The sequence below is a fragment of the Manduca sexta genome, chromosome 5 (assembly GCF_014839805.1).
Source record: "Manduca sexta isolate Smith_Timp_Sample1 chromosome 5, JHU_Msex_v1.0, whole genome shotgun sequence".
Lineage (NCBI taxonomy): Eukaryota > Metazoa > Arthropoda > Insecta > Lepidoptera > Sphingidae > Manduca > Manduca sexta.
In genome coordinates this window covers 5965396-5983308 of record NC_051119.1, presented here as the reverse complement: position 1 = coordinate 5983308, position 17913 = coordinate 5965396, and the positions used below count along the sequence as shown (strand labels likewise).

The 17913-nt window shown below is 36.0% G+C and overlaps 1 protein-coding gene across 3 annotated transcripts in view; it reads left to right on the top strand.

Annotated features, from left to right (window-relative positions):
• The window catches only part of LOC115452912 (laccase-4), a 102539-nt gene extending 100687 nt beyond the window's left edge, over positions 1-1852 (top strand). For all 3 annotated transcript variants that reach the window (XM_037444420.1, XM_037444416.1, XM_037444429.1), the window contains exon 11: positions 243-1852. In XM_037444420.1, coding sequence (XP_037300317.1) covers positions 243-982 — 740 coding nt within the window. In that variant the 3' untranslated portion in view covers positions 983-1852. The remainder of the gene's footprint in view (positions 1-242) is intronic.
• Positions 1853-17913: the final 16061 nt, after the last annotated feature.

The following is a 17913-nucleotide window of genomic DNA, read 5'->3' as shown; positions in this document are numbered from 1 at the left end:
GGACTTCCACAAATAATTCAAAACCAAAATTAGCCAAATCGGTTCAGCCGTTCTCGAGTTTTAGCGAGACTAACGAACAGCAATTGATTTTTATATATATAGATAATAAACCTTGAAGTAAAACGTCACTGTTTATTTGGTAAAGTAGTTGATCAAATAAATTTTTAAATACATTTTTAAATATAATGTTAATTACATCTTTACAATTTATCAATCATACATTACTTGATATCCCTTTACAGTGCCCGAGCAAGTCAATCGCTTGTACACGCCTCAACTCAACCACATCAGCATGAAGATGCCCACCAGCCCGCTTCTAATAACCAGACCTTCACCAGAAAACTTCTGCAACGCATCTAGCATCGACGAGGGCTGCAAAGAAGGTTACTGCGAATGTCCTCACGTGCTATCGGTGAAACTTAATGCTATAGTAGAAGTGATCATCGTAGACGAAGGAGTAACGTTTGACGCAAACCATCCTTTCCATTTACACGGACATAGTTTCAGAGTTGTGGGTCTAAGGAGGCTAAACAGAACAACGACCATTGAAGAAATAAAAGCGTTTGACGAAGCAGGGCTGCTGAAAAGAAATCTAAAGAACGCTCCAATCAAAGACACCGTCACTGTTCCTGATGGTGGTTATACAGTGATCAGATTTAAAGCTGACAACCCTGGTTACTGGCTGTTCCATTGTCATATAGAATTCCATGTTGAAGTTGGCATGGCTCTTGTTTTTAAAGTAGGTGAGCATAAAGATATGGCGCCGTTGCCCAGGGATTTTCCAACTTGCGGGAATTATATGCCTGATGATATGTCGTTGCAAACTGAGAAACCAAAGGAGGAGAATCCTGTGATTTCTATATCGCAATGGTGGCCTGTCGTTTATGTTAATAATACTATATCGTCAGCCACTAGTGTATCTGTGTCAGGGTTCCTAATTCTCTGCAGCGTTTGGATTCTAAAAATAAATGTAGACACGTAGTATATTTATATTTGATGCTGTTTTGATGTATTTGAATTTGAAATCTTTGTAGCTAGGGTCAATTCGGTAAATCATTGTTGTGCTTTGTACTGTACTGGATTCACTATTACCGTAAAATGTTAATAAATAAAAATTATTTACAGTAATTTTTAAGGGTCTGTTTTAGATGACCACTTATGAAATTATACAAAAGTAGTAAATACCCTCAATAAGATATTTTTTGTATCAGAGCATTAATTAGTGGCATCTCTAACTTTGTACCTTTGATCATGAGCGTGGCCAGCTTTCGATTTTGGATCAAGACTTTGCACCAGCATCTTGATCGTCTCCAGGGGGTTTGAGCTTTGCTTTGAACTACTGATTTGAGCTTGCCAATTTAAGTTTAATATTGTATAGGTCATAAAAAAATCAAAAGTATTTTTTTATTCTTTTGAAATTTATGGTGTGTCACCAACCTGGGGTAAACACCACACAACTCAGGGGTCAGCGCTTACATGTACCCACCTTAGGGCTTATTACCCCTACACCTTTGACCCTAGCTATGTTCAAAACAGTGGACATAACGAATTTGTACTTACCGAATTTATATTTATTCCCATTAATGTTCAAGTTGTAGCTTTTATTAATTTATTTATGAAGTACTTACGTGTCACGATTTATCTGTTTGAAAAAGGAACGTTGCGATTATTTTTACTCTGTGATCGAATTTTGGTTAGCCAAATAAAAAACATTTTTCAAAAAAATGTTGCCTTTAAGTATGAAATGTCGCTGCTGATATGTGATATTACTTAGTTAAGTTATTTCTAAGTTAAATGTATAATAGTATTAAATATTTTGTAAAGAAAAATCAAGTACAGTTATCGCAGATTATCGTGTTGTTTCTATTTATCCTTTATCTGTCTTAATCCCTTGAGAATAAAGTCTAAATTTAAACGTGAAAAATACCAGAGGAAAGGATTAAAATATTCGCAGCGAAATCCTCGATATTTTAATTTCCTTTGTTCGATAGTTTTTTATGTTCTATTATTATTCCCTTAAGTACAGTGGAATATTTTGTTTTAATTTATATCTATCTAAGTAAACATATACATATAATAGAATTCAAACAGGCGGATTTCTGTTATAGATATTGAAGAAAAACTGGTATAAGGGGACTTTATTAGAGCGACAGAAGCCAAAACAACAGTTTTTAGAATTTTGGTCTGTCTGTATGTTTATACACGCATCACACAAAAAATACTGCATGGAACTGAACGCAGTTTTTATCGATGTATTGCTAGAGGTCTAACTTAAAATATAGGCGCCATTATTTCCTGGGAAATACAAAGCGTAACTTTTATCCCAAAAAAGTTTCTACACGCAAGCGGAGCTGCGATCGAAACCTAGTCGTATATAAATCTGTTAGCATGACTCTTAATCCCTAAAGGGCAATGTACATAGACATAGTATGCTTTGAAATTACACTAATACTATATCTATTCCATAATGTACAGGGTGTGAGCACGCTAAACCTACTTTCACTTTCTCGCAAACAAATTTTAATACCTTACGGTAGTGTACCTTGTGCAGTTGCTATAATTAATCATAAATCACAGTTATTTAACATGATTGCCTGACCTTGAAATCGAGTCCAAGTCAGATTAGCTGCAGAAATACGCTAAAACTAAACCAATATGCCGATGTAAATTTTCCGTTTATAAATATGTGGGTAGAGTTGTGTGCCGTCCGAACAGTGTCGCATAACATCAAGATATAGATAATTTTATCCATAAAGACCCGCCCTACCAACATTTCTGCGAGCGTGGTGTTGCGGGGTAAAAGGATTGATCAAAGAAGTTTCCTGACGCTTTCATCGTAGTGACGCTTTCAGCGGCTATTGCGTAGTTGGGTGTGAAACGGACTGCCAAAACGAATGTCCACAGGTTCAAATCCCAAGGGCATACACCTCTGAGTTTTCTAAAATCATGTGTGTATTCTTTGTGAATTTATCGTTCGATTTAACGGTGAGGGAAAACATCGTGAGGAAACCTGCAGATCTGAGAAGTTCTCTATAAGAATTTCGAAGGTGTGTGTGAAGGTGTCTCCCAATCCGCACTAGGCCAGCGTGGTGGAATAAGGCCTAATCCCTCTCAGTAGTAGAGGAGGCCTGTGCTCAGCAGTGGCCAAGTATATAATACAGGGCTGATATTATTATTTATTATTTGTCGTAGTCTGCGTGTGCACGTATACTGCATATGCGCACAATAACCCGTTAGGGAACGTAGTGGAGCGCATCTTCATGGTTGAAATGAATCTATACACCGATAATTACCCAGTTATGAGATTATCAGATTACCCGCTTATTATCGAAATGCCTCTTTCTAAACGTGTTTTATTGATTGCTTTGTCTGTCAGCATTTGGCATTTGCGCGATGCCGTCCACATAAAGTATAGAATGGCAACAGATGGCTATCCCATGCCATTCGACACAATCATGCCGGCCTACTGAGTTCTTCATGCTACGGCAGATAGACCCAGGGTTATAGGAAAGGAGGATGTTATTGTGAGCTCTCATACTACGGCGGATGGACCCAGGGTTATAGGAAAGGACGGTTGTTATTGTGGCCAACATTTTTTATTACAAACGCTATAATAAAATATATGGCCATAGGAATAAACACTAATATTGGACGAAACACTTCAGAACCTATTAAACTTCTATTGTCTCGGTTTATTTGTTGACTGTTGGGGCTAGAGATGATTAATAATCCAACAAATTGTTTCTACAGGCTTGTTTGTCAAATGAACAACATTGTCATTTGTCGACAGGGTTTTGATTAAATAGGAACACTATTATATTTATGTCTAACATTATATTTTTTTTTGTGGGATTGAAGTGTGATTACATTCCAAAATACTGGTGGTAGGTCTCTCATACGTCAGAGTTCACCCAGGTAGGTACTACCGCAATGTCTTTTTCTGCCGCCAAGCAGCAGTGTGTAGTTACTGTTGTGTTCCAGCCTGTGTAACTACTGGACTTATAAGGCTTATCATCTCATGTCTCAGGATGGCGAGCGCAGTGGAATGTCATACAATATTTTGTAATTAAAGGTGTTGTTTCTACTGTTTATGGGCGGTCGTATCGCTTACCATCCAGTGAACGTCAAGCCCGCCTTGTCATTCAAAGAAATAATATAAAAACTTACAATTTTATATTCACTAGACAAGCCTATCATGAAAAGGTATCCGATAATCTTATTTAACTGAACTAAGCCAATTAAGATAGCAAAGATCCTAAATCACGTCACAAAGAAGTAATAAATATAGCACGGATAGGAGCTTTCGGGTAAATGCGAGAAAAATAGGCAATGTTGCCACTTATCTTGGATCTTTGCTTGCGTATATTACGGTGAGTGAGGACGTTGGTCACACCGTTGGTTGTTGTGGCGTGTTCGTGCGACAATCATCTTGAAGGTTAGACTATCAGAATAATTAACAAAAGTTTGCTGGTATATCTATACTATTATATAAAGCTGAAGAGTTTGTTTGTTTGTTTGTTTGTTTGAACGCGCTAATCTCAGGAACTACTGGTCCAAACTGAAAAATTCTTTTTGCGTTAGATAGCCCTTTGTTCGTGGAGTGCTATAGGCTATATATCATCACGCTATGACCAATAGTAGCGGAGCAGTAATGAAACATGTTGCAAAAACGGGGACAATTTATTAGTTTTGAGAGCTTCCGTTGCGTGCGCTGCGTAAACGGTTAAAGTTATGCAACAATGATGTATGACGGGATTGTTCCTCTTAAAAAGTTCTAAAATATTATTATAAAACAAAGTCCCCCACTGCATCTGTCTGCCTGAACGTGTTAAACTCAAAAACTACCCAAAGCATTAAGATGAAATATGGTATGAAGACAGTTTGAGACCCTGGGAAGAACATAGGCTCCCGGGAAACTATTACTTTTATAACGGAAAACTTTAGCCTGAAAAACTTTATAACGCGGGCGGAGCCGCGGGCAAAAGCTAGTATTTTATATCTGCCCGGATAGCAACCGTACGCAAGGTGCTAGAACCATAGTGGCCCATTTAGTGTGTCGCTTTCCGGGATCAGCCTGTGTATATACGGTTTCAATAGGCCAGCGGAATGTAACGACTGCCGAGGGGTATTCATCTCTCGACAGTCGACTTTCTATTGGACCACACTGCACTTATTATGAGGTGCAGTTGGATCACTTTCTCTTGCCCATATAAAGTAAATGTTTTGTTTAAATCTGTGGATTAAACTGAATACTTAAAAATCACCCATACATACAAGTTAAGTATTTTTTTCTTTGTCTTTAGATAAAGTAAATCTTTTATTTCAGCAAACGGTATGTTAGTAAGGACATAATTAAAGTAGTTAAGGTGATTTGATGTTTTGTGTAAAACTATTTTTTTGGTTGGAAGTACCTGGTCTGCGAGTTCTTTATAGTGGAGTTTCGTGCGCATACGCATGAATTCGGACGACATAATATCGTACGAAAACGCATATAAATGCGATTGAGGTCATTCAAACGTCATCCCTAACAAGAATTTACGCGTTATCGATAATACAATAGCTTCGGTGAAGTTAATTATCGTATGAAAATTTGAATAGTGTCCGCTGAATGTATTTGTAGTCTAAAACTCGACAGCATTAACATTTAGAATAGTGAATTGTATAACCATAGACATGCCGATGTCAAAATGGATGGAAATCGGCAGCATAGGTCTCTTTTTTGACTTATCGTCTAAAACATACGTTAACTTTAAATACCAACCCCGTATTATATATTGTCCTTTGTGTCCTATTGGCCTTCAAAAACTGAGAGGGATAAGGCCTTAGTCCACCACGCTGCAAAAAATGATATGATGACGCTGATAAAATTTTATAAACAACTTCTCAGGTATGTAAGTTTCCTCATGATGTTTTCCTTCATCGTTAAAGTAAGCGATAATTCACAAAGACACACACATTTTTTAGGAAAGTTAGTGGTGTGTGCCCTTGGGTTTTGAACCTGCGAACATTCGTCTTGGCAGTCTGTTCCACTCCTACCTAGGCTATAAAGTAATAAATAAATAAAATAAGCCTTTATTTCTGTTACTGCTAATTACAATAGGTATCTTATAACTTATTACTTATTTAATTAACTATTTTTAAAAATACTATTACTTAATATCGGCAATCGGTTTCTTTTTTGCAATAGATTGTCCTACGATAAAGGCCTCCTCTAAGGATTTTCATGAGCCTCGATCTTCCATTCTTCATTCATTCTTCGGGTCCTTTCAAGGCCTGCTACTTGCCTTATGTCATCTTTACTTCTTTTTTCAATAAGAAAAAGAGGCTTTAAAGTAATATAACTTGCTAAATACGAAGAGTATACGATGTTGCGTAAATTGCAAGGGCAGTTCGGTGTAAAATCGGTCTCGCGCCGCACGTTACCTACAGGCCTGGTAAATAGGTATTAGCTTTGATGGAATTGAACGATATTGATTTCTTTGAATCACAATATCTTCTGCGACCTTCCAAACCGCTCTGACTTTAGAACTTATTTTCCTTTGTCAAACACTGATTATTTTTTATATAAAATAGGTTATTTCTTTTAAATCTTCTTCGATTTTCGAACTTTTTTTTATTGTTTTTTTTTTGTATGCTACAGCAGAAGCTATTGTCTTAATTATATCGGTAGTGCAAAGAGAAATAATACTTATGTGGCCTTCCTAGTTAATTGGGCTAGCCAAAACGAAAAGATTTTTTCTATTCGAATCAATAATATTCGAAAAAGTACTAATGACAAGATTATTTAAAGACAGTAAATCCATTTCTAATAATAGTAGCAACGCAGTCATGCTTCACTCACCATCAGATGCAGTGGAGTCACTTTACTGAAAAAAAAACGTTTGTACAATGGTTCATTTCTGTACATCACGATCCAAGAGTTTATCTATCTGATATAACACTTGTCAACCTCTCAATACGAAATACACGAACTTTTATCATAAAGGTTTAAGTGTCATAATTGCTTGCGTTAATAAAGAATTCGGTCTGGTCTTTTACGAAACGCATACAAATAGGGTCGATTAATTTCTAATGCTACTACAGTTGGTGCGTTTGGGCGAATATTTGCGTCATTCGACTAACGCAAAATCGACTTTGAAACATCAACACAAAGTCGATATTGCTCTGCGTAAAGCGCAAATATTTTGACGAATACGCCAAGTGTAGTTAAAGCATTTGGCTGGATGTAAGAGCGAACCGATTTGTTACTATAAAACAACGTTCCGGCTAATGTGTACGTCATGGTGAGTCATACGTGCGTGACGGTCCTAAGCCAACGTGTTGGCCGATTTGGCGCAGTTTGGGGCAAATTGTTAGTGCTTAGCTATACTATTATTCGCAAACTTCCTGGCTCGATTGAGGTGGTACATATAGAAAACTGATGTCAAAGAGTCATAATGACAATTGTCAAATGTACACACGCCTTTATCCCCGAATAGGCAGAGGCGTAAGTATTGCATCTTGTCAAATATATACATGCCTTTATAGACAGATGAGCAAGTATTTCACCCAACGTCGCCGCGACCTTAGCGCTATATCGGACACAAATTCTACAATGAGTTAATACTGAAAAGTAAAACCCAATATCATTTTGATTGACCTGGGATTCGAAACAAAGACTTCAGGGGGTTACAATAGGAAATAAGTGTAACTACGCCACCAAGACAGTTAATTACATTTGGAGGGCCTTATTGGAGCAACAGAAGCGAAAACAACAGATTTATAAAAAAATTACTGTGTTTATGTTTGTACATGCATCACGCAAAAACTCCTGGAATTGAATCCAGTTTCCACTGATGTATTGCTAGAGGTCTAACTTAAAATATAGGTACCATTTTATCTTAAGAAAAGATAAAACGGGACTTTAATTATGGAAAAATACACAGCGGGCTTTATATCCCGGAAGAACTTTGTCACGCCAGTAAAGCCGTAGGTAAAAGCTAGCAGGCCAATAGAGACTGTAGTAGACTGTATTCGGTACGGTGCTCGTGTGGTCTTAGCCAACTTATATATTTTAGTAAATGATTTGAAATGAAATGAAATAATTTATCTGAACCTGTATAATATTATATATTATTTAGATTCTCTCAATATTTACCATTACTTCGGAAAGCAGTTTTCACTAGAAAACAAGACAAGCAAGAAACTTTGGTGTGTTTTTAAATCAGTTTAAATGGCAGAACATAAAAAAACGGCATAAAACTCAAAAACAATTTTTATTTCGACTTCCATCCTTAAATTACATAAAACAATTCTGTTTATGAATAACTAATTATAATACTTTTAAATAAACAAAATGCGAACACTTTATACATCTCATTAACGAGTCTGTTAGTTCCCTCAGGGTGGCAACGAGAGCTTAATTTTCATCTAAAAAATGGTGTAATATAAATTTTCCTCATAAAATCTCAGCAATGAGCAATAAATAATGTCCATGTAATTAATTGTCCTCGTTATAAGTCCGATATTAAGCATAGAAATGCTCAGATTTTAAATTAAGCTGGCAATTAATCCTTCGAGATATTGTCAACGCAGTTTTAATGTATTATGAAATACAAGAAGTTTTGTCTACAGATATGTATTTGGTGTTGGAAACGGGGGCTTCGACCCAAGTTTAACAGAGGAATTATATTTAAGCCCGTACTTACATATTTTTTGTATTAAAAAAATTAAACAAAGTTTGAAAATGTCCGTCTCAACTTTTATTATAAGTCTGTGGCGGTACAATCTGTGTATACACCGCCATCTCGTCAACATCACCGGAACTACAAGATGATCGATGCACTGACATAACCGCAGTATTAACGTACACCAATCACGCTAGATAAATACACATACATACACAACATCACACATTTATCCCCGAAGGGGTATGCAGAGGCGCAACCAGGGCACCCACTTTTCGCCAAGTGTGTTCCGTCTCATGAAGTGATAGGGGGCGAGCCTGTCGCCATATCGGGTACAAATTCCAGTCTCCGGGCTGATACTGAGCAGAAAAATCCAAATATCACTTTGTCCGACCCAGGATTCGAACCCAGGACCTCAGAGCGCTGTCATACCGCGCCTGTAGTACAACTACACCACCGAGACAGTTACGCTAGATACGCCGCTAAAAATTTGATACTGGCACTTGAGCCTTTATCCTTGATCTATTATTACTTCTTTCGATTACGACAGGGGTATTATTAAACCAGTGAGTGGCATTAGGCCCAACTTGCATCCACCTGAATACATACCTGTTTATAAATTAAGCCAATTGTAAGGTAAAACAAAATTAAGGTAATACTGTAAGAGTTTTAGTTACTGAGTTTTCTGGGAATCAAAATTAATTCTTTTGGGAAAAAATCCGGTAATTTAAATTTGTCTTTCCAATTTACTTCGTCAGTTATTACATGTATATTGCGTAATTTTATATTTATAGAATGCATAGCTTTAAATCAATTTAGTGGATTCACGGTGTAGTCATATTAATTTACTTCATAAGATCGGCTGGTTCAAATTCTAGGGTAATACCGAATCACGGAGTATTCTCGTTGTTTCAAAATTATTGCCAAATCCGACAATATTTCCTAATACAGACAACGTAGCCTAATATGGTATTTGTTTTGTACTACAATATTTAGCCACTGTAATATTGATTGCAGTTATAATTTAAAACTAATCTTGAAACTAGGGGATCCTCATTCTATTTTCAAATGGGTTAAAGATCATAAGATATATTAAATTTTTATCTATGATATAAAGAAAAAGTCTTTTGCAAATCCATGTTAAATTCGGGAGATATATATCATGTACACACTTTAGTATCAATTTGATATTTAATATCAAACAAAATTCCACTTTAAATTCGGGACATATGTGGACAAATATGCGAATTTGGTGATATTTTATATCAAAATAAAAGCCACGATTTACGATTTCACGACACAGCAAAGAATGTCTTAATTATTCGTCTCACGAAAATGTAATCCATAAATTCCTACTGCAAAAGTATGATAGGCCGGCCGGTTCATAAAAACACAAAGGATTCCATTGTGTTCATTGTAAGTGCCGGGTCATCTCTTTGTTACTATGAACTTAGAATTTGGCCTCCGACTGCGATGTTTTGGATGAAAAAGATTCCTTTTTAGGCGAACGCGTGCGGATGGACGTTGACAAACTATGCTTGGCGTGATTTACTGAGTTTTTACAGTTAAATTTTCATTTAGGATGTGCTGATAAACTTTAGGTTTTACTTAGGATGTTTTTTTTATTTTTTTATTGCTTTGAGTGCGAGTACGCCGTTTGCCTGATGGTAAGAGATACGACCGTCCATAAACATTAGAAACACCATCCTGCACCTTGAATTACAAAGTATTGTTTGGTATTCCACTGCGCTCGCCATCCTAAAACATGTTTAGTCTCATGTCCAATAGTTACACTGGCTACAATGTCCTTCGAACACAACAGTGTGTCACTGTTGTGTTCCGGTTGCACCCACTTTTCGCCAAGTGTGTTCCGTCCTATGATGATGTAGGGGGCGAGCCTATCGCCATATCGGGCACAAACAGACTCCGGGTTGATACTGATAAAAAAAACTCAAATATCACTTTGCCCGACCCGGAATACGAACCCAGGACCTCAGAACGTTGTCATATCGCGCATGCATTACAACTACAACTGAGGCAGTGACTATAGTAATAATCACTTTAAATACAATAACAAGCTTTATAGAAATAAATATATCAGTGTTAAATCCGGAATATATCCGGGAAATTATCTGTAGCTGACAACGCGTCTACGTCGAGCGTCCCAACCAGAACCCAGAAATTCTTGACAATCTAATTATTACGGGAAATTTAATTAGGAATTCTCTGAAAAGGATAATCATGAGATTTAATACAGGTTCGTAACATGCTGAAGTTTGTATTATTTGGACCCTAATTAATTGGACCCAGTTACACGGACGATTTATGTAAAACTAGCGACCCGCCCCGGCTTCGCACGGGTGCAATGCTGATACTAAATACACTACAGAAAAACTGTGAACGTTGTATATAAAAACATAGCGGCCCGCTCTGGCTTCGCACGGGTATAACATAACAAAATAACAGTATTTCTCCACTATTTAATGGATGTTATTATACATATAAACATTCCTCTTGAATCATTTTATCTATTAAAAAAAAACCGCATCAAAATCCGTTGCGTAGTTTTAAAGATTTAAGCATACAAAGGGACATAGGGACAGAGAAAGCGACTTTGTTTTATACTATGTAGTGATTTAGTTTTTTATTCGTTATTTTGGCTAATCTGTCGAGTTTGTTATAAAGTAATGTTTTTGTTTTAAGTAACTGTATTTGAAAATATAACAATGGTTATTGTTAATTTGATAATGTAGTTGCGAGACTGTAGTGACCAACTTTAGCGTGAATAAAATATGGCGCCCGTGAGCTATGGAACTTGAGTTAGCCTTGTTGGACAGTTGAAATGTTGCGACAATTTTATTCACATTTAGCAATAGCTTACACGTGTTTTGACTGACTTCTAAAAAAGGAAGAGTACAGATAAAAGTAGAAAAAAGAAGGATTACTTATATACTTATACACGTAATTGACAACCTCCTCCTTTTTTTAATAGATATATGTATTTTATAATGTTTGTTAATTATTAAGTAACAGATTTGTTTTTTTTTCTTTTTATACTTTTGTTTGTTGTATTTATGTGTGTAGTTTAAAAAACTTCTTTTTTAGAAAGATTATTGTTACTTTTATTTTTGTATTTAGAAATTGAATATTATATTAAACAGTATTTATTATACTTGCTTAATATTCTGGTAATAATACTACAAGTGCGAAAATTGTTGTAGATTTTTGGATGTTTGTTAAGTACGTACCTACGAGAATACGCTGGTAGGTTACTTCAAGACTAAATATATACTAATATATAAAGCTGAAGAATTTGTTTGAACGCGCTAATCTCAGGAACTACTAAACCGATTTTGATTTTTTTTAGTAATAGGAAGCTACAATATTCCTAAGTGCTATAGGCTCCTTTACACTCCGGGAAAGTGTAAACCGGGATTTTTTCTCGCAAAAACTTATTCACTCGCGCATATCTATCCCCGAGCAAAATCTGGTAATACATAATTCTAACACATTTTTTATTACATAGAATAAAATTATAACAGTTCTATATCTGCACATTATATACATTGAAGAAAACTAATATAGTGGTCTTTATTAGAGCAACAGAAGCCAAAACAACAGTTTTTAGAATTTATGGTTATATGTTTATACACGCATCACACAAAAACTACTACATGGTATTGAATGTAGTTTTCACTAACGTATTGCTATAGGTCTATCTTAAAATATAGGCTCCATTTTATCCTGGAAAAATGGTAAATCCAGAATTTTATCCCGAAAAAAGTTTTATGCCGCGGGCGTGGTCGGGAGAAACAGTAGGCCAGTAATGGAATTCTATATTCAATAAAAAGCAGTGGTTGAAATTGAAACTATGATTATAATTAAAACCATTTCAAATTGGTAATTATTCAATTAGCTCTATTATGTTAAGTATTTTAATTATATAATTATTTTTACTAAGAAATATTGCATTATATTCTAAATAAACATGAATACATGATAACCCCTTCTCCGATCCTAGACAAATAAATTCATATTTTTGGAATACGAATTTTCTAAAATTTCGTGACGTCCAAACTACTTCGTGGCTGAAGCTGTATTATTTTTAAACACGAGGCTGCGACGTCGCACCCTCGGCCATGAATATTTGATGACACCCCCGAGTTCACAACTGACGTATTTATTAAGTAGTTCTTCACATGGTAGTTTCGGCTGTGTTTTAATTATAAATATGCCTAAATAATACTATTCTTTATTTAGATACAAGCCTTTTGAAACTATTTTGCAAGTTTCAACATTTTTTTATTTGATATTGTATTCAACAGATAATGTCGATATTACTCATTTTATTACTATATATTGGGAGCATCGATTAAAGTGTAATATTTGTATTTATAATAGCAGTTCTGTATTATATTGTCCCGCGGCTGGGTACGGTCGTTTACTACTAAGAAGGATTCGGCCTTGGTCTACCACGCTGACCTAGTGCGGATTGGTAGACTTCACACACCCTCAAAATTCCTATAGAGAATTTCTCAAGTATGCAGGTTACCTCACGATGTTTTCCTTCAACGTTAAATTAAGCGATATTCACAAAGAATACACACATAAGTTTTAGAAAAGTCAGAGGTGTATGTCCTTGGGATATGAACCTGCAGACATTCATCTCAGCAGGCCGTTCCACAACCAACTAGGCTATCGCCGCTTTTAGTTATTTTGGACGGCTTATATTTTTATATGAGAATTACTCAGAAGTTATGAAACGAAGTCTTATTATTGTAATAAAGACTAATTGATAACTGGCAAGCAGAAATAAAACTAATTCAAAAAAAGAACAACTTTCAAAATTGAACATGGAACAAAGATCGGTTGATAAAATCGCCGGCGACTGCCAACTTACGGTCGGACACGATGAACTTGGCGCCTCGTCTATCTACAGTACTATCTGGAATACGAATGTGCATACAGAATACCTAATGCACGATGAAATAAGGTTGTAAATATATTTTCGTTATTGATAAAACTTATTTGTGTTTTTATTAATTACTATTCACACTTTTTTTCTTACGTATAATTCTTATTTGAGTCAGAAACCATTTCTGGACACAATAATTTATCATTGATTTGGTTATTGCTTTAAATACAAAGATAATGCCAATTTTTTATCGGTATTTTGTGATTTCGAAATTCGGGGAGCGTAAAGGTTCTTGTTAAGTAATTTTAGCCACACGCAAACATTTAATTCTAGAACAATCTTGGGTGATTTATCCACCTTCAAATAAGGGTATAGAAATTAAGAAGAGGGATGCGTTTTAGCAAATGTAGAAGTTCCTATGTTCTTTCGTTGAACCTATGGAAATATTACTCACCATACGTAACGCTGTCACTTCTTTAGGTTTTCTGTAATACTTAATAGTCAGTGAAGTCCAATTTTGTTTATAAATATTGCCCGGTACTGGAGTCATAGACAAAATTACTTTCTACGATCGTTGCCCTGATAGAAAAAAAATATCTATGGTAATCACATGCAGTGTTATTTTGACCCTAAGCATGTATCATTTAATAACGCAACAAAATTACTGTACAAGTATATTCGATAAGTCAGTCGTTAGGATATATAATGTCTATACATTTAGCGTACCGTTAACGATTGCAGGAAGGCATCATGTCTCTTACCCGTGGCTTGTCTGTTCTAACTTTGCAAACTACCCGTTATCACTTAGTATTTTAATACGCGAGGTTCGCGTTGGTAGCACGCTGATTTCGAAAACAGTGCACGAACGTAGTACGTGTTTGTTCCACCACAAACTGCTATCCTAGTACATCAAGAAATACGATGTCGTATGCATTTTACAGATGCCGCTGACTTTTAGAACCAGATCGTGTGCCATTTGAATATTTTCGATGTTTATGGTGCATGTAATTTTAAATAAATTACATTTGTAAAGATAATATAGTTTTTTTGGATATGGGTAAAACAGATGAATCTCTCTCTTTCAGTCGGTCCCTCAGTACTGAGGGTCGTGATCCCGTCCAAGGTCATTTAGTAGTCTTCTCCAGGAGGCGCGATATTCGGCTTGGTGCACCGCTACGCGCATTGGCATATTTAGGGAGTTGGCGACCTGGTCCGACCAGCCCTTCGGATTACGCCCTCTTGGTCGCTTGTCTTCGACCTGAATTGAATACATGAGACTATTTAGAGCAACCATATTTTACCAGAAGGTTTGACTGCCTCGGGGCCGTTGTTGTAATGCATACGCGCTCTGTTCCTTCACTCTTATAGTTGCGTCGATAATCTAATATGACCGAAGAGAGATCACATTGCGAGCTCAGATAGTAAAGCAATGAGATTTTTTTGAGAAACATTGACGTATATTCTATAGAGACGAACGTCCATATAAACTATTTGTTCAAAATCTGTACTAAAATGACAACCAAAACGTCACTGTTATAACCTATTTATTCACTTGAACAACAAATAATTTTACTTATTTGACTAATATTTTTTATTCACATTCAGGTTTCACTTAGACTCGAGTTCTTATATTATGAGCGTCACTCCGTACATAACCACAGACTGGCAATGTTGAAATCATACTAAAGTCAGGTGTACGGATTGCAGTACAGTTGAGTCAAACACAATAAGTTTACAGAACGGCAGATCTAGTACGTAGTACGTATATATCGATGTTGAGAAATAATTAAAAAATAAACTACAAAATATACTCTAAATCAATGTTTTATAGAGGTTTAAAAATATTCTCAAAAGTAACACAGTACATGCTTGCACGAAGCTCTCTACTGAATAAATATGGAGTTTACTGGATATCATACAATGTCTCACACTTTATTTAAATCGGACATGACTTCATATGTCGCTTCCATAAAACTGTCCAAGACTTAAATGTTGTTTAACTTTCATGAAAATATATGAAAGGATAAAGAATTGTTCAACGTATCAGTTTTATTTTGGTTTCTTCTCATAGTTATAATGTAGAAATATCTTTTTGATATTCAACATCTTAAACAACTAGCATTTTTTGGAAGTGCATGACTAAATATACATTTTTAAAAGATATTATCACATATTACAGTAGTTGGAATATTAAATTTTATTAAGTTGTAGATAGCTTCAAAAGGTATTACATATGATATTATTTAAATACACACACACACACATCATGCATTTATACCTGAAAAATTCTCTATTAGGAATTTTCGAGGGTGTGTGAAGTCTACCAACCCGCGCTAGGCCAGCGTGGTGGACTAAGGCCTAATCCCTCTCAGTAGTAGAGGAGGCCCGTGCCCAATAGTGGGACAGTTTATAATACAGGGCTGATATAAATCATATTTTCTGTTAGGTCACCTTACCTCTTTCTATAGATGCGATTTGTAAATATTAAAACGAGGACCATGATACTAAATACTGGATTTCCCAAAATGTTGCATAAAACACACTGACCTATCTACTAAGGACGAAGTTGTAACTTTACGAGAACAAATTATCGTTAGTAACCTACCTTTAATAAATACCGTTAACCATCTAACTTTGGCAATAATTTTATTTCGTGCCTAACATGGGTTTTGTGTTTATATTTCAGATGGTAAAAGATTTGTTGGTACTGTTTAACTGTGATTGTTGGAAAATGTTTTGGCAATTTAAGTAGTTTAAACGTTATATTAGGCAATTTTTTTATTGGTTTGAATGACGAGACGCGGTTGCCGTTCGCCTGATGGTAAGCGATATGACCGCCCATAAACAGTTGAAACACCATTCAACACCTTGAATTACAAAGTATTACTTTTCATTCCACTCTGCTCGCCATCCTGCGAACTACAATGTTCTTCAAACCGTAACACAAAGATGAATGTAGTGTGTCTTTTTTACATCTATACTAATATAAAAGAGGAAAAGTTTGTGAGTATGTTTGTAATGGCTGCCATACATGCTACGGTCCATCAGTAAGGTCTACCGGTGCAGGTATGCCTGCACCGGTAGACCGAAATGTGTGTGGGAATAGACCTGTGTAGATTTTTGAGCCTGTACAGGCGACCGGCGCAGGATCGAAAATTAATTCTTTCAATTGATACCTGCGCAGGCATACCTGCACAGATGACCTCTCCGGTAGACCGTAGCGTGTATGGCTTACATAAGGGTAATTATGGAATTACTGAACCGATTTTGAAAATTCTTTCACTAGATTAAACTACATTAGTTCTGAGTGCTCCTTTGTATTCCGGGAAAATATCTTAAAAAACATCCATGATGACGAAACCGCGAGCAAAAGCTAGTTATAGATATAGAGAAATCTTTGCTGAATAGCTCATTCTAGTACCTAAAATTTAGGTTCAAACAATTAATTACATCATTAAGAAAGGGCACGAGATTTTTTATAATATATGAATAATAATTATATCAACCTAGTTTTAAATACTGTCTCATTGCTGAGCACGGGCTCCCTCTACCACTGAGAGGGAAAAGGCCTTAGTCAATCACGCTAGTGCGAGTTCGCAGACTTTATATACCATCGAAATTTTTATGGAGAAGTTCTCAGAGAAGACGCCGAGGGCGTCCTTCGGTACGCGGGGGATTCTGAGAGGGCGCCGAAGAGGGCCACCGCGGATTTTTAACTGGTGGGCCGTGCGTAGGTTAGATATGCACAGGGTTAGGGACTCAGCCCAGCGGTCAACCGAAGGTCGTCATCAAATTTGGGCGACTCAACGTCGGGCCGTAAGGCACGGTTACCCCAGCATAACCGCTCAGTCGCCCCCCCACGAAGGCTGGGCGGTAGTAATAAGGGACTTTCACCGCGAAACCAAAAAAAAAGGTTTCCTCACGATGTTTTCTTTTATTTTTAAAGCAAGCGATAATTCTCATAGAATATAAACATAACTTTTTACAAAAGTCAGTGGTGTGGACTCTTGGGTTTTGAATATGATTAATTGACATACTTATTATATCATTTCATCTATATGATATTTAGTCCAGGCTTAGTCCAACAAGACAATTAAGCAGGCTAGCATGCAAAGAAATCACTGTTAAAACAAAAAAAAAAATGTCCATTGTTTAAAATCAATCGTATTTTTGCGAGCTTAATAGTTTCAATATAAAATGGTAATTGCAAACGTCTTAATCGAAATTGAAGATGAATTAATGGCTTAACAATTTTAATAACAAAAATGATTAACGTGCAAATTGACACTTGGACCTGAATGAGATTTTTAATGAAAATTTTTTAAATTGGTT